The 27,088-nt window shown below is 41.6% G+C and overlaps 1 protein-coding gene across 2 annotated transcripts in view; it reads right to left on the bottom strand.

Moving 5' to 3' along the window:
- Positions 1-27,088, bottom strand: part of LOC122559439 (uncharacterized) — a 135,038-nt gene that overhangs the window by 61,557 nt on the left and 46,393 nt on the right. For both annotated transcript variants that reach the window (XM_087996899.1, XM_087996900.1), the window contains exons 12-17: positions 18,378-18,547; positions 17,069-17,145; positions 16,928-16,977; positions 16,131-16,326; positions 4,143-4,253; positions 2,144-2,243 (exon numbers count right to left, since the gene is read on the bottom strand). In XM_087996899.1, the coding sequence (XP_087853025.1) occupies positions 2,144-2,243; positions 4,143-4,253; positions 16,131-16,326; positions 16,928-16,977; positions 17,069-17,145; positions 18,378-18,547 (704 nt within the window). The remainder of the gene's footprint in view (positions 1-2,143; positions 2,244-4,142; positions 4,254-16,130; positions 16,327-16,927; positions 16,978-17,068; positions 17,146-18,377; positions 18,548-27,088) is intronic.

Below are 27,088 nucleotides of genomic sequence, written 5' to 3'. Positions count from 1 at the left end.
CCGAACGTGATGGGTGGGCACTATTTTGTTCAGATAATTGATTGTTCGTTTAATCGATAAAATACCTTTCCTCCGGGGCTGGGCGTTTTTAAAGTCTGCTCCCTGTTCAGGAGACTGCAGCAGCATACAGTGCACGAGGCCCCACCCTCAACACCGCCCCGACACCATCTGACACCGCCCCCAACTCTGTGCAACACTTCCCTGCTCCCAACTCGATCTCCGCCCCCAACCCTGTGCAACACTTCCCTGCTCCCAACTCGATCCCCGCCCCCAACCCTGTGCAACACCTCCCCCGCCCCCAACTCTGACCTCGCCCCCAACACCAAGCAACACCGACCCGTGCCCCCAACACCGTTCCCAATCCCGTGCAACACTGCACCCCCCGCCTCCTCTCTGGGGCAGCTGGACTGGACACCAACAACAAGACTGCTGCAGTTGCCTTTGTGGGGTAAGTGTCCAACTAGCACACACACACACGCAGCCACAGCCACACACACAACTTTTTAGTGCAAATCTTTGACAGGTTCCACCTTTGCCCTGTACAGAACAATGTTGGAGAGATTATGTGGGGGCAAAGGAGGTTTAGATTAGATTAGATTAGATTCCCTACAGTGTGGTAACAAGCCCTTCGGCCCAACCAGTCCACAGCTACTCTTCGAAGAGTAACCCACCCAGACCCATTTCCCGCTGACTAATTGACCTAACACTATGGGGCAATTTAGCATAGCCAATTCACCTGACCTGCACATCTTTGGATTGTGGGAGGAAACCGGAGCACCCAGAGGAAACCCACGCAGACACAGGGAGAATGTGCAAACTCCACACAGACAGTTGCCCAAGGCTGGAATTGAACCTGAGACCCTGGTGCTGTGAGGTAGCAGTACTAACTGCTGTGCCATCGTGCCACCCACTAACACCATGGGGCAATTTAGCATGGCCAATTCAGGGTTTAGGGTACACCCGTGTAGAACTCCATGGAAAGTGTGGGGAGAGAGAGAGGGCGGGCAGTCAGTCATTTGCAGAACGTGCCTGTTTAATCATTGTAAACTGTTGGAAACACGCCTTTGATGTAATGTTTCCATCGGGACCTCAAGATCTCCTTCGGATAATCCGATTTTCGGATAATCCGATTTTCGGATAATCGAGGTTCCTCTGTACACTCTCTCTCACAGACACTCACAACCCCCCACCCCAGACAGACTGACAGATAGACAGACACACACACGTACATATATTCATTTGTGGGTGAATTTGTTCTTGCAGAGTTACATTGTACTTTGCTCAAAAACTGCATGAATCCATGTAAGACTCTGTTAACTCATTTTTTAGATTAGAATCAGTCTAACCATTATGGCACAGACAGAGAACACAGGGGGCTAACACCTTAAACATATCATCTGGGCTGACACCAATTGTTAAATTTAACCGGAGAATGTAACTTGTAAAAATAATTTTGTGATTTACATATGAAAGAAGTGAAACTAACACGGTTATTCTAACAGATGAGAGACTTCACAAACAATCAAGGTATTTTTCAATGTATAATTTAAGTTACATCACACTGTAAACTTTCACTATAAATTCTGTGTCTTACAATTGTGTACTCCACAAACACCTGATGAAGGAGCAGCGCTCCAAAAGCTAGTGTTTCCAATTAAACCTTTTGGACAATAACCTGGTGTTGTGTGATTTTTAATTTGGAAAATTATGCCTTTTCTTCTCAGGATTAATAGATAATCAGATATATTCCAAGGCGAAGATCCTAGATTAGATTACATTACAGTGTGGAAACAGACCCTTCGGCCCAACAAGTCCACACCGACCCGCCTAAGCGCAACCCACCCATACCCCTACATTTAACCCTTACCTAACACTACGGGCAATTTAGCATGGCCAATTCACCTGACCTGCACATCTTTGGACTGTGGGAGGAAACCTGAGCACCCGGAGGAAACCCACGCAGACACGGGGAGAACGTGCAAACTCCACACAGTCAGTCGTCTGAGGCGGGAATTGAACCCGGGTCTCAGGCGCTGTGAGGCAGCAGTGCTAACCACTGTGCCACCGTGCCGCCCACCGTCCTATATGAAACCAAAACATTAATGTATTTTACAAGCAACTACATAAAAGAATGTTATCTTACTCAGCAAGAACTTTCTGAATTTTTCACTTCGAATTCCATCAAATGCTGTGCGATTTTTCAAGTCCTTTGCTTGTACATCACAACCCCATTCAATCAAAAGCTGTTAAGTCGAGCCATAAAACAAAATCAATGTAATAAATAAAATGCAACTGAATTTGCTGAGCAATGCAGACCGTATATAAATGACATTTATGCATGTTTTAATGGCTTCATTATGTGCAAGAATAACAACTAATTAAGAATTCATGATATCCTAGCTGGAACATTTTTCATAAACGCACGAGCATATTCATACATTACCTAAATTGGTAATTTATTCCTGAAGCTGGTTAACTGCAAGTGTAAATTAAAAAAACTTTTCTTATGGTTCATGTAGCAGCTTTTTAGAACACTAAAATGTTTGCCTGAATTTTCTCTATTGCAGAGAGTTGCTTGCCCAGCATGGGAGAAATTTCCCTGAATGGTCAGATTTTTGTTTTGTAGGGGTTTTGGGATGTACTGGAATTAGGCTTGCCATCCCTATAAGTAGTATAGATACAGAGGCAGACTGGGCATGGGCTACATGACTCGATCATTGTTTAAAACAAGGGCCCAAGGAGTCCCTGCTGTGAAGCAGGAAGTGGTTGCAAATGTTTCTGTTGCTCAGAGGAGACATCAATTAACTATCAGGTAAGTGCTAACTAATAATAGAACATAGAACAATACAGCGCAGAACAGGCCCTTCAGCCCTTGATGTTGTGCAGACCTGTGAACTATTTTAATAGTGCAACTGTTTACTGATACTGCAAGAAATAGTACATCATGGGAAAATATAGTTATTGCTTCTGCCTATTCATATTGTAATGATGAAGCATGGAATTGACTCAGACTATTATATATCTCAGGGAGTACTGTGACATACATTTGCCATGAATCTTTGCTTTTCCACCTGACCTCTTTCCACTCAGCTCTCAGGGTGTGGCTATACAAATGAATCTTGACGAGAAACCTCACAAGAACACACGATTGTGGCAGGATTGTGTGACTTAGTGGGAGTAGGCCAGGAGGGCAGTTAGAAGTCAGGAGCACAATTTACCACACATAAGTGACTGGAAAAAATCCAGAACATCCTGTGTTTATTCAGCACCATTCCCACCGTCTACCCTTGACATTAAAAGATAAAGTTGCCATCATCTTACCAGCCCACAGGGCTGCTCTCTCATTTGATAGATACAATTGGTTGTGGTTTAACCTGAGGGTCAGCATGCCTCAGGAAAGGGGAGAGGTTGAGGTAAAGAATACTTCATAGTAACCTCAGCTGATGTAGGAATTGAACTCACTTTTTTGGCATCATTCTGCATTGTAAATCACCTGTCCTGCCACTGAACTAACCAAACTCCAACCCCTGAAAAGTAGATGTTGATGAAATGAAGAATATAGTTTACGTAAATAAGCAGATGTATGTGTGTAACCATTCAAGGCATGAAACTTTCCCTTTTCTTTATCAATTTGTTATATTAGAATGTCACAAGATAAAAGAAGTGGTGAGGCTGTGACTCGCTTCAGTGATCAGGACCTTATGAGATCTAAACATGAAAGATACTTGCAGCACCATTGGAGTGGATGCAAGAACACAGCAAAGGGTACATGCTTCACTCAGTAGTCTGGAATATTGCTCCCATCCACGAAGAGCTATATTCCCTTAACAGGACGTTCACATTGGTGGCACAGTGTTGCTGGAATACACAACTGTTGTATTTTATGAGCAAGCCCTAGCTAAACCACCTAAAGGCCAACCTAAGACTATTATGTGCAGTGTGGACGGTGAAGCATCTGAGATCATCTTCTGCTAATCCCATGCCCTTGTTTGCTCTACTTGTCCAAGTGACAATAACTCCCCCTGCAGAAACTCAGGGACCACAGTCAGAGGGAGCTTCCCAGTGAATCCCTGTTTACAAATCTTTAATCTTTTAAGTTCAGTTAACCAAACTGTTTTGTACAGTCATAAAATAAATCTCACCTGGCATATTTTACGATGCTGTCTCCCTGCTGCAAAGAAGAATGGAGTTAACCCATTGGTATTTCTTGCATCAAGAGACACTCCATTCTCTAACAATTCATGAGCTATATCCTGTCAATCAAACACAACACAAACATTAGTCCCATGGAACAGCTCATTTTAAAGGGGTGAACATTATCCTTAAAACAGTTTAATATAAAAGAGAAATGGTTGTTTTATTTTTGACTCTTAATTTCCCCAGCAATTACACTCTAAGCTGTATTACACTGATGGTGTTTGTTGGTTTTCACTCAAAACCAAAGCAAATAAACTATCCAACAGCGAGAGAAGTGTAAGCAGTACAACTGCAACATTTGGGAAGGAAGGTGGTATATCTCAATAAATCATAACATTTAGGAGTTAAAACAAATGCATTTTACAGAAAAAGGTAAGCTACATGGCAAAATATATTTTAGATATTTCCAACGCAATCAGAGCCAAAATAATAATACTTGGGGTTGCAACAGACTGAGAACACAAGAAAAACATTTAATTGGTAAGCCTTTATTTAAAAAAAAGTTATTTTTTAAAATATTTGCTCATGGGACATGGATGTTACTGGCTGCCTAGCATTTATTGCCCTTGAGAAGGTGTAGATTAGCTGCTTTCTTGACCTACTGCTGTCCACGTGCTGTAGATTGACCTAAAATGCTGTTCGGGAGAGAATTCCAGGATTTTGACTCAGAGATGGTGAAGGAACGATGACAAATTTCCAAGTCAGGATAGTGAGTTGCTTGGAGGGAGACTTGCAGATGTTGGTTTTCCCATGTCTGCACAGTCTTGTCCTCCTAGATGGAAGCAGCCATGAGCTTGGAAGGTGTTGTCTAAGGATTTTCGGTGAATTTATGCAGTGCATCTTGTAGATAATATACTATAGCGACTGAGCATCGATGTTGGAAGGAATGGATGTTTGTGGTTGTGGTGCCAATCAAGGAGGCTGCATTGTCCTTCATGGTGTCAAGTTTCTTAAGTGGCATTGCACCCATCCAGGCAAGTGTCTTGTGGATGGTTTAGGAGGTGAGTTACTTGCCACAGAATTCCTAGCCTCTCACCTGATCTTATAGCCGCAGTGTTTATGTGGTGAGCCCAGTTGAGTTTCTGGTCAATGCTAAGCCTTAGGATGTTGAAAGTGAGCGATTCAGTGATGGTAACACCATTGAATGCCAAGGGATGGCGGTTAGATTGTCTATTATTGGAGCTGTTCATAGCCAGATATTTTTGTGGCATGTACGCTACTTGCCACTTGTCAGCCCAAGCCTGAATATTGTTGCATTTGAACATGGACTTTAGGCTTTATCCTGGATCCATCCATGTAGCATCTCAAAAACTGTCCTTACTTTTAAGTCTTTTTGTTGGTGTAGCATAAACAATGTAAGAGGGCACTTTAATGTTTCTTATTTTATTTCAAGTTTTGATTAATTTCTCAATTATTAAGTGGGAATAGAACTAAAAATAGCCAAATACCGGCTCAGAAATACTGAAGATACATCAATACTGACAACATTGCTCACAGCCAAATTTTATTAAGGTTAGAATGATAGCTGAAAGAGTTTCAGAAAGTGCCATGCACCATATGCTGCAGGGGCCATAACACACTGCAGCACACCAGAACTGCAAAAAGAGGAAGAGGAAGAGGAACACCTATACAAGGTATTCGCAAAAAACGGATATCATCGCAATTTCATCAACAGATGCCTAAGGGAGAGACAACAGAACGAGGACATGCCGCAACCCAAAGGACTAGCCACAATACCATACATCAAGAACATCTCTGAAATGACAGCCAGACTACTGCGACCACTAGGACTTATAACAGCACACAAACCAACAGCCACTCTCAGACAACAACTCACCAAAACGAAGGACCCGATACCCAGCATGAGCAAAACTAATGTAGTGTACAAAATCCCATGCAAGGACTGCACAAAAAACTATATAGGACAAACAGGAAGACAGCTAACGATCCGCATCCATGAACACCAACTAGCCACGAAACGACACGACCAGCTATCCCTAGTAGCCACACACGCAGACGACAAGCAACATGAATTTGACTGGGACAACACTACCATTATAGGGCAAGCCAAACAAAGAACAGCCAGGGAATTCCTAGAAGCTTGGCACTCATCCACAAACTCCATCAACAAACACATAGACCTGGACCCAATATACTGGCCACTACAGCGGACAGCTGAAACTGACAACCGGAAGCGGCAGGGACAGGCCACTTTAAATGCCAGAGGAAATACCACAGAAGCGCTTCACAGGAGGCTCCCAAGTACTGAGGATGTCACCTAGACAGGGGACGAAACGTTTGCAACAAAAACTTCCAGCTCGGCGAACAGAACCACAGCAACGAGCACCCGAGCTACAAATCTTCTCACAAACTTTGAACCATATGTCTCTCTTGTACTTCTTTCTTTACGAGCAGATTCACTTTTCTATTGAAGTTTCTCTTTTACCTGTGTGTGACCCACAACCAGGTTAACTAATTAAACCAACTGAATAACATATTTCATGTGGTTTGATATCTTCCTAATCAATTGTTCAGACATGGTAGCATACACCTATGGTGCAGGTGAGACTTGAAACCATACCTCTTGGCTCAGGGGTAGAAACACTGTCACTTCACCTTCTGTGCTTTTATTGGTAGTATTAACTAATCAACCTGGTCAGAAATGTTATTTTTCTTAGTTATTAGACACCGCTGGAGTAGATGGGAATGAATCCAGGTCTTCTGGCAGAAGGAATGATATTAAAATTACACGACAAGAACTCTACGTGTTTCTCGAGGGTAGCCTAAGAGTTCAGTGGAAGCATTTGTTATCACAAGTCCATATTACAGAGACCAGGGATTCTAGGGTTCACATCATCAGTTGAAATTGGTTCTAACATCCATCGCTTATAGCGGGTAAATTATGTTAACAGCAGCATGCCTGCTGTAATTGCTGAGGAGAGTATTTAAAATATTTGTTGTCGCTATTAAGTAATACTGTTCAGTGTCCAATTTAGATTCAGTTCAGTGTTTACTACGACCCTGCCATGACTGATTTTATGCAATTATCAATGTAATCATAAATTTTACAAATGAATGGTGGATTCCATTCCACTTTCCTGATACTGCATTATGATTTAGGGAAAACAGAACAGGTTAATTTGATATGATAACCGAAATTGTAGTTTAGATGTTTTTTAGGTATATATGACTATGTAGACTGCATCATAATTCGATAGAACTTAAGAGCAGGAGGAGGACAAACAGTTAACCAACCTTGACTGGTCATTCAACAAGATCACAGTTGCTTTGATTATGATCTCAACCCAACTTTCCATTCTGCCCCCACAGATCTTGGCTCCCTTGTCTAACAAAAATCCACATTTTGGCATTAAATAAATTCAATGACACCTCCTCCACTAATTTCTGGGGAGGACTCAAAGGGCTATCAGGTCAAATGTAGCTGCACACTGGATTAATTGGCACTGCCACTTAGAGGTATTATACCCTCTCTGGCCTCGAACAGAAGCCCAACCAAGTCATGTTATTGTAGCACTATGGAATTGGCAACCACAGTCAGGGCATCGAAGAAGAAACTACCAAATATGAAGAAATAATTAAGGCCTTTGATTCTTCTTTTAGTTTAGTGGACAATCCCAATATAGACCATGTGAAGTTTAATTGGTGCGGTCAAGAGCCAGGGAACAATATCTCAATTGATATGATCTGTGTGATCTTGCTGAGAATTGCCAATGTGGTATTTTATATGATAAAATCAGAAGGGACCACATTATAGTGGGGTGATGAATGAGGGTTTATCAGAATTTTTAGAGTCCAAAGAGGGTCTTATGTTCTCTAAGTTGGTGCAGGTTGTCTGAGAGACTGAACTTCAAAAGCAAAACAGGACTTTTATCCAATCTTTTCATTCTCTCCCACTGTGATGGACAGAGTATATCAGTATCTGACATATTTCCTGCACTTGCACGCTCACATAGAAACATAGAAAATTGCAATAGGAATAGGCCATTCAGCCCTTTGCCAGTCAATATGATCATGGCTACCTTACTCCTGTTTTTATTCCAAACACTTCAATCCCTTTAGCTGAAAGAACTATGTCTATTGCCTTCTTCAAAACATTCAATAATTTGGCCTCAACCCTGTTCTGGGCAGATAATGTCAAAAGCTCACTACACTCCGGGTGGACAAATTTCTTCTCATCTATGTCCAAAAAGACCTATCCTGTATCCTTGGTCAGTGACCCTTGGATCTAGACTCCTGGACGTTGGAAATATCCTCCCTGTGTCCTGCCTCCTCACACCTTTTCTCTCTTCCAGAAAAAATACAGGATTCCACTTGATTTTATTTTCCATCCACCAGCATCCATATTCAAAGGATCATCCTTCATCATTTCCACCATCTCCAGCATTATTGCACCACTGGAGATGTCTTTCTCACCCCATTCCCCTGTTATATTTCTGAAGGGACCATTCCCTCCATAACATCCATAACATTTAACTGCTCTATCATCCTTATCTCCCTTGCATGGCACATTTCCATGAAATCACAGCAATTGTACCACTTGTCCTATTACATCCTCCCTCCTCAATATCCAAGACTCCATTTTGTTCAAGTAACTTTGATTGTATTTACTTCTTTCAATCTAGTCTACTTTATTCGCTGCTTAGGATGTGGTCTCCACATTAGGTAACCAAACATACAATCACCGGGTCACTACTATGCAGAACACCTCCACACAGTCTATAAACATGACACCGACTTTCTGGTTACTTAACGTTTTAATACACCATCTTGCTGTGTTCATTTCTAGTCTAGGTCTGCTTCAGTGCTCCAGTGAAGCCCCCAATAAAAGTGGGTGGAACAGCACCTTATTTTCTATTTATAAACTTTACAACTTTCTAGACTCAGCATTGAATTTAACAACTTCAGACTATGAACTCCTTCTTTCAGGTTGTTTCTTCTGCCTGTCCCCTTCCCCACTCCCTCTATTGTCTAGTTTACTTGGCTTCGCTTTCAGCAGAGCTGTGCCAAGGGAGATGCTATTAGCATCTTCTATTAATAATTACCCTGGATCTATCTCTCTTCTCTATAAACAACATCACTCTCTTAATATTTGTTCTGTGGAAACTGTAATCTCTAAACTCCCTCTTCTTCAACCTCACATGATATTCCCTTTTGTTTCACTTGCTCCATCCCACCATTTACAATTATTAAAAACCCATTACTTTTTGTTCTCTTTGTCTTTGGTTCTTAGAAGTCATAATGGAATTGAAATGCGAACTGCTTCTCTTTCCACACATGCTGCCAAATTTGCTGCATTTCTTCAGCATTTTCAGTTTTTACTTTATTCCAAGAGCACAGAGAGACTTCCTGGGACCAGATAACTGATTCTGACTTGGTTCAATTCAAAAGTCAGGAGGCTGCCAATATTCGAGTAAGACAAAATGAGAAGAGGGTATGGTACCAGCATTGCTTTGTTTCCATGTTCTGGCAAGAAAACACTCCCTTGGCACAGGCCTGTCGAAGTATGAATGCTGAGTGATTTGCATGTCACTGGAGGGGACATTTTAAGTGGTTTGCTGAAGCAACAGTAGAAACTTTTCAGCTTCATAAGCAGACTATCCCAATTACCAACCATCCAGGAAGTAGATGATACTGAAGATCAAGATGTATTTGTTCTTATAGAAAATAAAAGACCCATAAGAACAGTTAAGTTACATATGTTATCATGATTAATGACATGGTAACTAATTTTAAATTAGACACAGGAGTTGACATAGCTATTCTTTTAGATGCTAAACCATTATTGAAGACTGAATTTCTACAAATGTCTTCAATTCAACTTCAGAGTGCAGGAAGTATTCCACAATCTTTTACAGAAACTCCATTGAGTGAAGTTGTGCCAAAACTAAATTTCTTCATGACCAACATGGCCCTCAGAATAAATAGCTAATGATACTCTGTAAGATACGATTTGCGAATTTTCAAGCATGTCTGCAGATCAGAGCACTATGGAAGAGTTACCCATAATCTTAAACCTGGTGTATTTGTCCAAGAGATTCTAATTTCTTCAAATCTTCAAGGTAACTTAATTATTAATGATGGTGAGACCCTACTTTCTGCTGGAGCTCCCAAGATATCATTGTCTACACAGGGCAGTTTCAAGCTGAAGAGACTACTGAAATAGTAACACTGTTGCAAGAAAGATAAATTCATATCATTTCAGTTATAGGGAAATAATCATTTCATCATCTTCAGAATTGTCCTCAGAATGTTTTTAATGTCTTTCTTAATTTACCAGATTTGCTCCTGGATGAGATGTTGTATAAATCCTTCATTGTCACAACACTGGAGAATGATGCAGTTGTGAAGTTCTTCATAGGAGCTGAATATGCTGCATTTTTCAAGCCAGTGTTTTAACCTCTTTTCAATGCATAATGGAGAAGAAGGAAAAGCAGAAGAAGAAATGGCAATTTCAGTTATTTTACTTCTCCTTTATGGCATTTTAATGGTCAGGCCCTGAAGACTAGCCTCTTGTATTAGGCTTTTTTTGAACAGTCTTCACTGCTTTTGCTTTAAAGAAATCATCAGTGTCTCAATCCAGGAATCAGCTATTGTGAGAAACTGACATCTCACTCTGCTGATGTGTTTTTCTTATAAAGATGAAAATAATGTCTCCCTTGACTAACTCCCTGTCGATGGAGCAGTGGTCTGAAATCCTTTACTTGCAAACAAACTTGTTGGACTATAACCTGGTGTCTTGTGATTTTTAACTTTGTCCTCAAAATAAGCCAAGAACAATGTTGGAGAGTTATGTCTTCAGTGAAATAGACTTTGATGGGAGGGTGGGAAGTAGGAGTAGGATGGAAATGTAAACAGTGTCTGGGTTGAGTGAATTTAGGGAGAGGTGTAGCATGTGTGATCAATAACTAAGTGCTAATGGATAGACTGCACATTAGTGTTATTAGACTACATCAGATCACCTATATGTCTGATCACCATAGGTGTCCAACCCTCATCTGTTTGAGACTCAGAATCTGCTTATTAGATTTATGCAAAAAATAGGTTATAAACTGAGAGACTGGTGTAATCAGGCTGCCAATGAACAAAGGTGTTGTATCATTGATGTAATCTGAAATGAGTGGGAGCAGCGGCCGAGTAAAGGCGAACCCGGGAGACTACAGCTAAGGTAAAACAGTTTGTTTCAAAATTACTTACCTGTAGCGGGCAGCGGTGTTTTTTATTCTCTCTTCACAAAAAGAGCGGGAGCAGCAGAGGAAGTGACGGCAAGCAGAGGGGCAGCCGGGAAGGAGAACTGTGAGTATAAATACTCACCCTTTAATCACCAACGGTCATTTGAGTGGGAGCAGCGGAAGTGAGGTTGGAGCGCATAGCTGGGCGGGAAGGTAAGTGATTAGTATTTGAGTGACTCAGTGTTATTGACTCAGTGTTCTTGTTTTTGGAGAAAGTGTACAGTCATGGCAGCGCAGGCGGTGGAATGTTCCTCCTGCAGGATGTTTGAGGTCGGGGTGACCACCGATACTCCTGCCGACTTCGTCTGCAGGAAATGCAGTCAGATCCTGATCCTCACCGAACGAGTTAGGGAACTGGAACTGGAGTTGGATGAACTGAGGATTATTCGAGAGGCTGAGAGGGTGATTGATAGAAGCTACAGGGACATAGTTACGCCGGAGAACAGAGGTAGCTGGGTAACAGTTAGAGGTGGGAAGGGGAAGAAGCAGGCAGTGCAGGGTTCCCCTGTGGTCGTTCCCCTAAAAAATAAATATACAGCTTTGGAAACTGTTGGGGGGGACAGCGTTGCAGGTGTAAGCTGCAGTGAAGGGGTCTGTGGCTCTGAGACTCAGAAGGGAAAGGGGGAGAGGAGGAGAGCGCTAGTTATAGGGGACTCTCTAGTTAGAGGGACGGACAGGCGGTTCTGTGGACATGGGCGAGACTCACGGATGGTTTGTTGCCTCCCGGGTGCTAGGGTCCGAGACGTCTCAGACCGTGTCTTCAGAATCCTTAAGGGGGAGGGTGTGCAGCCAGAAGTCGTGGTGCACATTGGCACCAACGACATAGGTAGGAAGAGGGGTGGGGAGGTCATTCAAGAGCTCAAGGAGTTAGGCTGGAAGCTAAAAGCTAGGACAGACAGAGTCGTCATCTCTGGGTTGTTGCCGGTGCCACGTGACAGTGAGGCAAAGAATAGGGAGAGAGTGCAGTTGAACACGTGGCTGCAAGGCTGGTGTAGGAGGGAGGGCTTCAGATATTTGGACAATTGGACTGCATTCTGGGGAAGGTGGGACCTGTACAAACAGGACGGGTTGCACCTGAACCAGAAGGGCACCAATATCCTGGGGGGTAGGTTTGCTAGCACTCTTCGGGGGGGTTTAAACTAATTTGGCAGGGGGATGGGATCCGGACTTGTAGTCCAGCAAGTAGGTTAGCTGTTTGTCAGGATGCCCAAGACTGTAGGGGGGCTGTGGAGAAGGTAGCACTGACAGGGACTACTAGCAGACACAGAGATGGGCTCAAGTGCGTATACATCAACGCAAGGAGTATCAGAAATAAGGTGAGTGAACTTAAGGCGTGGATCGGTACCTGGGACTACGATGTTGTGGCCATCACGGAAACGTGGATAGATGTGGGACAGGAATGGCTGTTGGAGGTTCCTGGTTACAGGTGTTTCAGTAAGCTTAGGGAGGGTGGGAAAAAAGGAGGGGGGGGGTGGCATTGCTAATTAGAAATGGTATAACGGCTGCAGAAAGGAAGTTTGAGGGGGATCTGCCTCTGGAGGTAGTATGGGCTGAAGTCAGAAATAGGAAAGGTGCAGTCACCTTGTTGGGTGTTTACTATAGGCCCCCCAATAGCAGCAGAGATGTGGAGAAACAGATTGGGAAACAGATTTTGGAAAGGTGCAGAAGCCACAGGGTCGTAGTCATGGGCGACTTCAACTTCCCAAATATTGATTGGAAGCTCTTTAGATCAAGTAGATTGGACAGGGCGGTGTTTGTGCAGTGTGTCCAGGAAGCTTTTCTAACGCAGTATGTAGATTGTCCAACCAGAGGGGAGGCCATATTGGATTTGGTACTCGGTAATGAACCGGGACAAGTGGTGGGCTTGTTAGTGGGTGAACATTTTGGTGATGGTGACCACAATTCTGTGACTTTCACCTTGGTTATGGAGAGAGATAGGTGCGCACAACAAGGTAGATTTTATAATTGGGGGAAGGGAAATTACGATGCTGTAAGGCAGGATTTGAGGAGCATACGTTGGGAGCATAGGCTGTCAGGGAAGGATGTGGTGGAAATGTGGAACTTTTTCAAAGAGCAGATACGACGTGTCCATGATATGTATGTACCTATCAGGCAGGAAAGAAATGGTCGTGTGAAGGAGCCTTGGTTGACGAGAGAGGTTGAATGTCTGGTAAAGAGGAAGAAGGAGGCTTACATAAGGTTGAGGAAACAGGATTCAGACAGAGCAGTGGAGGGATACAGGATAGCCAGAAGGGACCTGAAGAAAGGGATTAGGAGAGCTAAGAGAGGGCATGAAAAATCGTTGGCGGATAGGATCAAGGATAACCCCAAGGCATTTTATGCGTATGTGAGAAACCAGAGAATGACGAGAACGAGGGTAGGTCCGATCAAGGACAGTAGTGGGAGACTGTGTATTGAGTCGGAAGAGATAGGAGAGGTCTTGAACAAGTACTTCTCTTCAGTATTTACGAACGAGAGGGACCGTATTGTAGAAGAGGAGAGTGTGAAATGGACTGGTAAGCTAGAAGAGATACCTGTTAGAAAGGAAGATGTGTTGGACATTTTGAACAACTTGAGGATAGACAAGTCCCCCGGGCCTGACGGGATATATCCTAGGATTATGTGGGAAGCTAGAGAGGAAATTGCAGTACCGTTGGCAATGATCTTCTCGTCTTCACTGGCAAAGGGGGTGGTACCAGGGGACTGGAGAGTAGCGAATGTTGTGCCCCTGTTCAAAAAAGGGAATAGGGATAACCCCGGGAATTACAGGCCTGTTAGTCTTACTTCTGTGGTAGGCAAAGTAATGGAAAGGGTACTGAGGGATAGGATTTATGAGTATCTGGAAAGACACTGCTTGATTAGGGACAGCCAGCACGGATTTGTGAAGGGTAGGTCTTGCCTTACAAGTCTTATTGAATTCTTCGAGGAGGTGACCAAGCATGTGGATGAGGGAAGAGCAGTGGATGTAGTGTACATGGATTTTAGTAAGGCATTTGATAAGGTTCCCCATGGTAGGCTTATGCGGAAAGTCAGGAGGCATGGGATAGAGGGAAATTTGGCCAATTGGATAGAAAACTGGCTAACCGGTCGAAGGCAGAGAGTGGTGGTAGATGGTAAATACTCAGCCTGGAGCCCAGTTACAAGTGGAGTTCCGCAGGGATCAGTTCTGGGTCCTCTGCTGTTTGTAATTTTTATTAATGACTTAGATGAGGGAGTCGAAGGGTGGGTCAGTAAATTTGCAGATGATACGAAGATAGGTGGAGTTGTGGACAGTGAGGAGGGCTGTTGTCGGCTGCAGAGGGACTTAGATATGATGCAGAGCTGGGCTGAGGAGTGGCAGATGGAGTTCAACCCTGCCAAGTGTGAGGTTGTCCATTTTGGAAGAACAAATAAGAATGCGGAATACAGGGTTAATGGTAGGGTTCTTAGTCAGGTGGAGGAACAGAGGGATCTTGGGGTCTATGTACATAGATCTTTGAAGGTTGCCACTCAGGTGGATAGAGTTTGTAAGAAGGCCTATGGAGTATTATCGTTCATTAGCAGAGGGATTGAATTCAAGAGTCGTGAAGTGATGTTGCAGCTGTACAGGACTTTGGTTAGGCCACAGTTGGAGTACTGTGTGCAGTTCTGGTCGCCTCACTATAGGAAAGATGTGGAAGCTTTGGAGAGGGTGCAGAGAAGATTTACCAGGATGTTGCCTGGAATGGAGAGGAAGTCGTACGAGGATAGGTTGAGAGTTCTCGGTCTTTTCTCGTTGGAACGGCGAAGGATGAGGGGTGACTTGATAGAGGTTTATAAGATGATCAGAGGAATAGATAGAGTAGACAGTCAGAAACTTTTTCCCCAGGTACAACAGAGTGTTACAAGGGGACATAAATTTAAGGTGAAGGGTGGAAGGTATAGGGGAGATGTCAGGGGTGGGTTCTTTACCCAGAGAGTGGTGGGGGCATGGAATGCGCTGCCCGTGGGAGTGGTGGAGTCGGAATCATTGGCGACCTTTAAGCGGCATTTGGATAGGTACATGGATGGGTACTTAATCTAGGTTAGAAGTTCGGCACAACATCGTGGGCCGAAGGGCCTGTTCTGTGCTGTATTGTTCTATGTTCTATGTTCTATCTATGCACTAGAATGGTTAGGCTTGTGACATATACAATATGAACACCACACCTCAGGAAACTACAGAATTCTGGTGCAGGACTCAGATTACATTGGAATGGATGTAAATTTCAAGCCTACTGGGAGGTCTAAGAGGAGATTGGAGCTGCCAATTGTGATGCAAGGGAGAATCAGAAGAAAAATTGCAAAGGTTAGATCGAGCACTTCCACATCTTTGTGATGCAAAAGAACATCTCTGGCCATTACATGTGGTATTATATGATAATTTAATAAAGTATAATACTTACAACATTTTCTATGCTCAGCTATGATTCGACCGATAAATAACAAATTACTCCCACAAGTAGTATTAATGTTTCACGGACATACATTATGATTCTTCAGCTTGCCATTGTACATGTTAGTAGCTTTCTCAAACAAAGGAGAATTATAAAACCTGTTAGCATCTGTTAGAAAGAATGTACACTGGACAAAATCTGAGATATGCAGGTGGCAAAACACGATAGGAAAAAATATTTATAAATACCAAAAGATATAGATAAGATGAAACATATTACCAATACGTACAAAATGGCCCTTCCGACATGCCAAATGCAGTGATCCATTGCCAGAGACTGATTCTTTTGAATGGATAACATCAATACATGAATCCTTGAAAAACTGAACCATATTTTTCACAACTTGGAAGTCACCATTTTTTATCGCTTGTAAGAAAGTTTGCTGCCAATAGCCTGGGCTGCCAGGAAATACTTGGTACAAAACACTGATAAAGAAATATATTGTAGTTATTTACTATATGACAATTTTTAAAACGGAAGCTATTCAGTGAACTACAAAATTTTTTTCTTAGTTCATGCAATGTGGGTGTTACTGGCTAAGCTGACATTTATTGAGCATTCTTAATTGTCCTGGTGAAGATGGTAATGAGCTATATTTTGTAACTACTGCACTCCTTAGGTTGCATAAACACCCAAATACTGTTCGAAGGAGTTCCCGAATTTTAATCTAGCAACAGTGTAGTTCTGAAGAAGAGTCATATGGGACTCAGAACTTTAACTTTCTCCACAGATGTTGCCAGACTGCTGAGTTTCTCCATCATTCCCTGTGTTTCAGATTTTCAACATCCACAGCATTTTGCTTTTAATCTTCTGTTGTAACTGCATCAAATTGACACCTCATTTTTACATATGTCTGGTGAAGTGCCCTCCTGCATCCTTCATTCAACTAGGGCTAAGGCCCTGGCTTGATGGTAGAGTTGTGATATCCCAAGCAATGAGGTTATGGATAAGGTTTACTGAGGTTACAAATCTCTTATAATACAATATTCACATGCAAGTCATTTCCATCATTGTTTCTGTACTTACCACATGTTCATCTTCAGTTTCTTATTTCTTGTTTTACTTTCAAAAAATAACTATCAGCAAACAAAACAAATTTTAGTTGATGTAATGTGATAAACTTAATCTGTAACAAAAATAGGGAGGTTAACCCAATATAGTACTTACATGATAATCTGGATAAGCATTTGGATTAACCTCAACCACACCAGTTAATGGAAGTTTCAAGATCCTTCGAACTGAGACTGAGTGCAAAATCGAAATGATAGTAAATCTAATCTTTCCACAGAATCTTTACATAATTCAAAAACATAGATAATTTTAATGTTTCCAAAAACTTGATACCAAAACCTTCCAAAATGATTCTTCCAAAACTTACTAGAGCAAGGTATCTTTTGACAACTTTTATCAAAAGCTTAAAGTTGTTTTGCCCTGTGAGTTGCTAGAGGTGTGAGATCCTTATGGCACAGTGAGCACAATGAGGTACCTTGATATGAGCAAATGTGTATTCCCAATGACCCAATTTCAATCTCAGAACGTGACCAATGAAATTTAAAGATTGAGGAATAAACAAGAGGAAGGACAGAGAAGGCGGGCATAAAATTTACATTGGTGCCATCAGCAAGCTATTGTGGAATAGCATTCCTTAGCCTGCTGGTCTAATTTACATAAGATACAGATCAATACTGAGTGTGCTTCAGGTCTAACCATTTTACAGCAGTGAATTCTGTCCGTCTAAATATTGATGAATGAGTAAATATTGCTCAGGCACCAGAGATAACACCCCAGCTTTTCTTTCAAATATTTCCCCAGGATCATTTTTGTCTGCCTGGGATGACATTCAGAACCTTGATTTAACATCTCACCTGAACAACATTACCTCTACTATCACAGTATTCCCTGTAGAATGTCAGCCTGGATGTTTGTGCTCAAACCCTCGACTAAATCTTGAACCCACAACCTTCAGCTTCATCGTTAAGGGTGTGAATAACTAAACTATCAGTCGCAATGTAAGACATATTAGAGTCAGGCTTTCAAAGGTTAAATAGAGATATGCTATCAGTTTTGTGCAACATATTTATATATGTATGTTGCTAAGTGAAGGGGGCCAAAATAAATCTTCCACATGGTGTTGTACATGTCACTGGACTGTACTTACATAAGAGAATAATAAGCTTCTTTTGAAATGTGAGTGAGTAAGTTAGAAATCTGCACTTGTTTCAAATGTGGGTTGGAGCCTCTTTTACTCTGTCTGACTAGGAAGTACAAAAGGAATAAATGATGTATATTTCAGGCTGAAACACAATTATGTATTGTTAAGATACAATAAATTGTCAATTCCTGAATGAGAAGTGGAAAATAATGACCATTCAGCACATTCTACCTCATTATAAAACTCTTTTAATGTGCAAATTTAGTTTATCTCCAAACAGTTTAAAGTGTACTATATTGGTAAATGTTGACTTGTGACTGTTACCATTAATTTGATATCCTGAGAAATCTTCAACAAATTTCTTGGTCTTCTTATCCTGAAGAACTATTTTTCGACTTTCCGGGAAGGTCTCTTTCTCCGTTGCAAGATAGAAGCAATTAGTTTGTTTGAAAGCCATTGCCAATGACAAGCATAGATCATTCATTGACATATTCCTAAAAACAAAATAAATAAAAATGAAAGAAAAAAAATCCAATTAGGGCTGTTGGGGTGCTGAAGTCCATAATTTTCAAATAAGGAGGAAGTTGAAACACTTGGGGACACAGAATTAATGGTGATCAGCAATAATAATAAGGCTATTGTGAGATAAAGATAAAGTTGCCTTAGTCTTACCAGACCATAGGGCTGCTCTCTCATTAGAGAGTGAGAGACAAACACATACAACTAGAAGTGAATTTAACCTGAGGATCACCATACCATCAGCAAGGGAAAGGTTGAGAAGGAGAATCCTTCGTGGTCAGCTCAGCCTGTGCAGGAATTAAGTTCATGCTCTTGAGATCACTTTGCATTGCAAACTAGCCATGTAGTCAATTGGGCTGAACTGGATAGTTGGTTTAATGCTGTGATCTGACTTTGCCCAGTTGTACAATCTCTCCTCGGCTGAGATATGATAATTTTGAAGTTAATCTACCACATATCTACCTCGAATGAAAAAGCAACCCAATGGTCCAGCAAGACTATAGCAAATTTATTGTGGGATACAAGGTGATGAAAAAGCATTTAAAAAGTCACCATGAAGTAATAAGGACTAAGATTTTCAGCAGAGATTATATGAATTGGGAAAAGACTGACAATGGTACAGGCATTGAAATATGCTCTTAAGGTGTTAAACAGCAAATGGCTAAATGAATTAAATAAAAGTTGTTTGGCCTGATTGAATGCTCCGGAAAATAAATCAAGACAGGAGTAAGGATTTGCATTTTCTTTTAGAAGCTGAAGGTAGAATTTTTGTTTTTCAGCTGGTGAAATATTTGTCTTACCCTGGTGGTTTGAAAATGTAGAAGGCTGCGAGAATATGTAATGGAGATCTGCAGTGAAAACTTATATAGTAGCAACATCATTTTAATAAGTGCATAATCATATTGCAATGCTAAGCCCAACAATGAAAATGTGCAAGACCAAAATTTATGAGATTTCCTAGTACAGAGTATGAAATAGGGTTTCTTTCACATAATTTAAACAAAATACTATTGAAATCTTATGAAGGAATGGCAAGTGACAGGAGATGCTTAAACCAAATCTGCTAATCCTCTCATCCCATATTGTACAATAATGATCCTCAAGGTATGATGAGATGAGTCATAATTACAAGTCACATGCATTATACTGCATAGCATGGCAGACCTAACAGTACAAAAATTGGCATCCATGAGAGGTTACAAGCCACTTATAACAGCATGATTATACACAACCACAATATTAAATCCTGGCACATCCCTTAATCCTGTACTATTATCAAACAAATAACCCATACTAGCTCAATGGGAAATGCATAGGTATGTGCCAAAAACAGCTGCATGAGGTTTAATAACCCATCTAAATTGTCCAAATGTTTCCCTGAATAGAGTATGAATTTTCTAGGCATTTCTGCTAGCTCTTTAGATATGCAATATCTATAGGATGTGGTACAACAATTCAGCAAACATACCTGGATGGACCTTTTCAGCCCTCTCCCTTTCACCAAGGACAAAAAAAGGGAACATATCATCTGATTCCCCTGCAAATTATACATCATGATATACATCATATCATGATATGAACACAACCTACTGCTCCCTGGTTATTGATCGAGCATAATCCTGGAAATCCTATTATCATTCTGGCAAGTATCTTCAGTAGAAAAGGTTCAGAAGTCCAAGGAGAAAACGTTCCACCACTTTCTCAAGGTATTTGTATACAGTCCTTGTGATAATTGCAGACTTAGTGCATAACTATATTTCATGTGCAAATAAATTGTTGCCATTTTAGCTCAAAATTATTTCCTTGCAAATACACCAATACTGATGTTCTAAATATTGCTTACCACTTGCTGATGATAAATTTTATTTCATTTGCTGAATTAACATTTTACTGGCCAAAATAGTTTATTTAACTGTCACTTGAGAAAATCAATGTCTGAGAAGGCACAAAAAGTTTCCTTAGTCAGTTATAAGAGGTAGAAAACTGCAAAGGATCAAATATAGTATAGTTTACTGCCAAATGATTATAGAAGCTGGGATAGTTATAATGATTTTATGAAAAGCTGCATCATTGCATTGTTTCTCAGCTCAGTGCTGGATTCCAAGCTAGATGGAGGATGAAATGTTCTGTTTCCAATGTATGGTAATATTAATTTATTGTTTGAACAATGGGTATATGGGCAAAATACAAATCCTATCAAGGATAAGAGACATTTTCTAATTGAAATTTGTTCTTGGTGACAGACAATATCACTACAGATAACAAATTGTAAATCCGTAAATGAGGATAAAAAACATTAAATGGATTCTCTTGCTTTTATTGCAGATTACTGATACACAGAACATGAACACAGGTTTCTCTTGGCTTAATAAATCTATTCAAATGCTTTCAAGCATCACCAGGAGCAATTAACATTCGCCTGCAAGCAAAGTACCCCCTTTTACCATGACAATAAACTTGTCTGATTTAGAGAAAGGTTTAATTACTGTTAGACTATTACAGTCAGCAGAGCATTAAAAGATGCTCTGCACCATCCTTTTTTATTCCAGGCACAGGATTATTTTGACAGAATTGACAGCGATTCCTGATAGTGGGAATGCCCCCAGGATATCACCGTGACAACGACTCACTGCAAGCACACTGCTTCAAATAGGATCGCCCAGAGGGCAATATTGACATTTCTGTTTTTTCCTATTATTGTTTCTTTCCTCCTATTTCTTTCCTCGAGTTCTATGCCTACACTACAAATGTGTATCATTTCCCTGAGGAACTTGACCAAAACCACTCCCAGACAGCTACTAACTGCAACATTTAAGTAGCTCCTAGAAGAGTCATCCAGGTTACATACCTCAGAATTTCTCTCCATTTTTTTTCACTCTACGGGTAGCTTTGTATTTGTAACCATTTCCAATCAACATAGCTACAAGCTAAAAAATTGTCAGAAGGAGAGGTATGGCAGTAGGGAAGCCTTTTTTTTTAATCAGAGTAACTTGTGTTTTGTTTATAAATCATAACCACAAAATGAACTCAACTGTTCCTTCTACAGATGCTGCTTATCTTGCTTCCAGTAATTTATTCCCCAAATCTCTCTTGCCTGTTGGTGAGGCAGGTTAAAATTGAGGTATCTGCTTCCACAATCTGATGAAGCTACTATGGAGTGGAAACTGATCTTTGAAAATTCCCAGCAACTTTCTGATGCATTGGCAATGAATAGACATCCACTGCAGGATTAAATAGCAACTAACATAAAGTCTGGTGAGCGGTGTAGTGATTATAACAAGGTCAGCCAGGTGGACGTCATAGAATGTGCTCCCTGATTGGGGCTCCTAGCCTGGTCCATTCAGGGACCCCTGGCTGACAGATATAAACAGGAGTGTCAGTGTTCACTCTCTGAGAGCTGACTCTGAGGAAACTGGATCACTGTCAAGGATCTCCACATGTAAATAAAGGGTGACTTTGGTGTTGGGATACTGGTCTCTGAGGCGTTATTTCAGGAGTAGTTCTCACTGAAGTCCATTGAGCTTTCTGACAGTCAGATTAAGCCAAGGGCAGCCTCCTACAACAACCCAGGAGACTGCTGTGGTAATGTGTTTGTCTAAGATGACCTTGGTCAGGGGTACTTGCCTCTGCAGTCTAAAGGGATGGGTCATGGGCACTCCTTTAGCTCCATAGTGCATAAATTGAGGATAAAATACAAGCCATTGTCACCCATTTCACCAAAATGGCCTCAATAGGTTTGCTTCTTTTTCTCCCATTCACTGTGTCTCAGTGTACCTCCTTGTTCCGCAGCTGGGGTGGAAAGGATCCTACTTGGAAGTGGAGTCAATTAGCCCTGGAGGTTTAGTGAGGTGACCTGGGGATGTTTATATCTTGACAGGTCACAGATGCTGAGTGTCTTCCTGCCAGAGGCAAGTTGTTCATCCTCAGCCTGAACTTCCAAGGGTTCAGGGATGGCATGTAGCGTAGAGGTGGAGTGCCCAACCACCTCCCGAATGGAAAGTGCAGAGGGGCCTATGTGTGGTTACTTCATCATCTGGTATTCTCCTGGCATTAGTCTGTCTCCTTGTGAGGAAGGGACAGGTGGCCTGGGATCAAGGTTCACCACCTATTCCTGTTGCCATGACTTCTGTCCCTGAGGACCAATGGATGAGGTGTTGGAGACAATGTTTGTGCACATCTCCAGCAGCTTCTGGCTCTTCATGGCAGCTGATAACCTCTCCACGGAGTTAGATGAGTGGTTGCAGAGTTCCCTGCACTGATGCACCTTCTGATTAATGCAAGCTATTGCATTCCAGATGCCTGTCTGCTATCTCTGTGCTTGTAGATGAGATCCCTGATTGTTTAAACCATAGGGACCTCTCCTGCCTTGGGCTAAGCAGTTGCTTGGACTCTAACAGTCATCCAAGGGCCGGTGGTGTTTCAGAGCAGTCACAGTAGGGGGCTCACCAGATTGTATTGAAACCCAATGTTCCCACCAAGTTGACAGTATGTGGGCTGGTTGAGTGTTGCAAGATGCAGGCTGAAGTCTTGCCAATGGTTTCTCTGAGGCCTTAGTACTATTGTCTTCGGACATCCAGGGGATGGCCTCTGCCGGAGAAGGATGTTTCTCTGCATAGGCCATCAAGAGGCTGATTGTACCTGCAAGGCACAAAGTCAAAGAAGGCATTGGAACCAATGAATGAGACTTACAGTGTAGTTAATGGAAGAGTGGCAGCAGAATGAAGAGTGGAACTTATCCATTTGGTGGGATATGGATGTTTCTGCAGCCTTGGTCTTCTCCTTGTAGGGGGCAATAAGCTGAAGGTTGGGGGAACCACCACCACGACGTGTGCGACACACACACACACACACACACACACACACACACACACACACACACACACACACACACACACACACACACACACACACACACACACACACACACACACACACACACACACCACACACACACACACACCTCTCTCTCTCTAGAAGTACCACTCTTCATTCCCTTGCCACACTCCCACTAAATACACTGCAGGTCTCATTCATTGTACACTACTTATAATCATGGCTCCAATGTCATCTTTCTCTCTCTTGTGTCTTGCACGTACAGGCAGCTTTGCTCTTCCCTGTTAATTGCTCTTTTCTCCTGTACCAACAGAAAGAGCAGAATGAGTGAGAGATCAGTGGAAGACATGGCTGATAGTGCTGCTGCACATGGGGATGAGATAGTGAGGTGTTTTGAGGAAATAAGGAGGCAGCACAGAGGGCAATGCGGGGTTAGTAGTGTGGGAGGTTGGCAGGGAATGAATGAGGGAAATTGTTGTATGTAATAATAAGTGGCAAAGCATGAGCCTTGGTGAGAGGTGGGTTTATTGGCAGAGTTAGAGTGAGTGTGAGGGAGCAGACAGAAATGTGTGACACTGACCCAGGGGCAGCTGAGAAGGTCACTGACTTTGCTGCAGCATTGCTGGCCAATTCTTCACATCCTGGAGATGGTGCTGACCAGGATAACAACACTAGACCAGGCTGGCAGGATCTGGTGGCACAGCCTCCTCAGCTAGTCTTCCGGGAAAAGAACTCCTCTCCTCTTCACCACCCCATCCAGCACGACCTCCGGGTCCGTTTCATAGAATCTCAGTGCCATCTTTACCGTTTCATCCATGTTCAAACTATGAAGTGAAGATGCTGGTGTTTGACTGGGGTGGACATAGTCAGAAGTCACACAACACCAGGTTATATCCAACAAGTTTATTTAAAGACACAAGCTTTCGGAGTGCTGCTCCTTTGTCAGATGAAGTCAACCTGAAGTCACCTTATGCAGGAGCAGCACTCCGAAAGGTTGTGATTTTAAATCAATCTGCCGGACTATAACCTGGTGTCACGTGACTTCTGACCATGTTCTAACCATATCATTTGATGGACAGGGCAACTTCGGACTGTCAGCACTTGTCCCAGTGAACAGGAGATGCAAGAGATGTTGGTCTTTTGGCAGCTATCTGCTGCATGGGGAGTCATTTCAGGAATGGCAAGATGGGGTGCAAATCGGATGTGACAGATACCATAGGGGTGGAGTAGATAATTAATGTGAAACTCAGCACAATTCAGTCATAGTCAAAGAAATATATGATTCAGCACTTAATCACCACAACTATATTTATCCTCACATTTGTAATATCTTATATTGACTTCAAATATTGCACCTGCTGCAGAAGGATCTTTTTCTTTAACCGCTGGTCATGACAATTTCTTTGCCAATGGACATTTTAATGTTTTCTCCGATTTTATCAGGCTTTTGAGGATGCGATTATGATGTTACACTGGTCTCAACACTGCTAGAATGTAGTAGATGGGAGTCTTGAAATCATCAAGAATATTTCCTCAATTTCACTATGGCTGCTATATAATGACATCATGAACACAGCAGTATCACAACAATATCTTGTTCTTCCTCGTAAAGTTAACTGTAAACAAGAATATCAGAGAATGTGGAATAATGGAACAGAAGTGTAGAACTGCACCACCTTGTGGTGTAGAATATCATTCGCAATGCATGAATGTATTGTAATTTGGCCAGACTTGTATGGTCATTGATAATGAACTGTCAGAATTCAGCATGATTGTCTCGGAGACTGACCAAAACTTCAAGGTGCCTGACATGAGCAGATTTTCACAGAAATCCTAAAGCTGTGAACTGTCACTCAAAGTTCCAAAACAGGGTACATAGTGAGCATCACACTGTGACTCCTCGGTAAAGAACATAGCAATCAGTTGCTGTACAGGGATAGGTGTGAAAAGGTCATCAGAAAGATTTTGTGAGATTTACTTTGTGGTCAATGTGAGAATCCTGTTTCTCTCCTGACCAGAAAATGGTGCCATTATTTATATAATTTTGAAATCATTTTTTTTGTGAAATATTTCTTTATTTATCTTTCATATTTATTTTAACATATCTTAATCTTTTTTCAATGTATCATCTTTTGCAATATCATCTTAACCCTCCACACAGTGTGTACTTAATAAAAAGGGAGAGACTGAGAAACAATTTACATTCCTTTACCAATGATGCTTCATAACCAGCTGCTCACTGACACACAACTGTAATTTAAGCTTATTCACCCTTCAATTTTCACTTCCTAATGAAATCTAGCACCAACACTTAAAGGAAAAAAACTATTGAAAAGAAATTCCTATTCAGTACACAAAAATACCTTCCGACTGTACTCAGTTTTCAATATCTGGACTGTAATTTTTGATAGCCCTATGAAACAAATAGCTGTAATTTATGGACTAATTTTCCAAAGTTCATGGCATTTAGAATAAATGTTGTGCTGGGAACTTTGCACTTTAACATACTGCACATAACTGACCCCAAGGCTGTCCCCTTTCAGGGCACTCGACTGACAGCTTGCACAACGGGAGGACAACATATCCAGTTTTGCTACAATGCAGTGATGTGGCCATTTAATAATAAGCAGTTGTTAAGTGAAGGGGAGAATACAATAAATCTGTCCAAAATTACTGTGTGGCAAAAATTAAAATTAACAAAATGATGTTGGGGGTCAAAACATTTTTGCTCAGAGTCTTGTCAACAGGAAAAGAAAATAAGGGAAAGCATGAAATGCATACCGCCAGAATCATAGGCAGCAAACTCGTTTGATGGATAGTGAACTAGAAATGCTGCTGCATAAAATAGGTACAAAAATGCTCTCCCTCATATCAACGTGCTATACTTTTGCTGATAGCTCATGCAAAGCCCTCATTGAGCTTTAAAAGTTTTTTTTAAATTGTTTACCATGCATGCACATACTTCAGCAAGGCAAAAATCTTACATTGCAATTTACAACTAAAGCACATGGCACAAGAAAATTATTCAAATATAGGAGGCAGATTTCCTTTCTGAAAGGAATTAATGAATCAGAGAATCAGATTTGTTTATAATAACTGACAGTGGTTACATAGCCATCATGAGGCCAGATTTTAACCATTTGCCATAGGTGGGACTTAAAAAATGTCACCAGATCATTAATCTCGTACTCTAGATTACTAGCCCAGTGATATTACCCCTAGTCAACCACCTCCCACTAAATATTGCTTAGACTGTCAGTCCAGATCTACACAAAAATGAGGAAGAATTTTAAAATAGTTTTCTTTGTTAGCGAATCTATCAGTTGGCTACCTCTGTAACAGTAACTTTCCTGATTCTTTAAATGATCTGCAGACTCCCTGAGAAAGAATGAGAAAATCCATAACATTGAGACTGCTGGTGACTTGACTGCTAGTAGATTTTGTCCAATCAAATTGTTCAGAGATGTTAACATATACTCTATAGAATCCCTGCAGTATGGAAACAGGCCATTCAACCCAACGAGTTCACACTGGCCCTCCGAAGAGCATCCCACCCAGAAACATCCTGCTACCTTATACTTGTCACTCTGCATTTCCCCTGGCTAATCTGCTTAACCTACACATCCCTGAACACTATGGGTAATTTAGCATGGCCAAAGTACCCAACATGCATATCTCTGGAC

Source organism: Chiloscyllium plagiosum, unplaced genomic scaffold, assembly GCF_037043375.1.
Source record: "Chiloscyllium plagiosum isolate Xiang-an unplaced genomic scaffold, Cpla_swu_hap1 HiC_scaffold_19, whole genome shotgun sequence".
NCBI lineage: Eukaryota > Metazoa > Chordata > Chondrichthyes > Orectolobiformes > Hemiscylliidae > Chiloscyllium > Chiloscyllium plagiosum.
The sequence above is the reverse complement of the archived record's forward strand: the minus strand, read 5'-3'. Positions and strand labels throughout refer to the sequence as shown.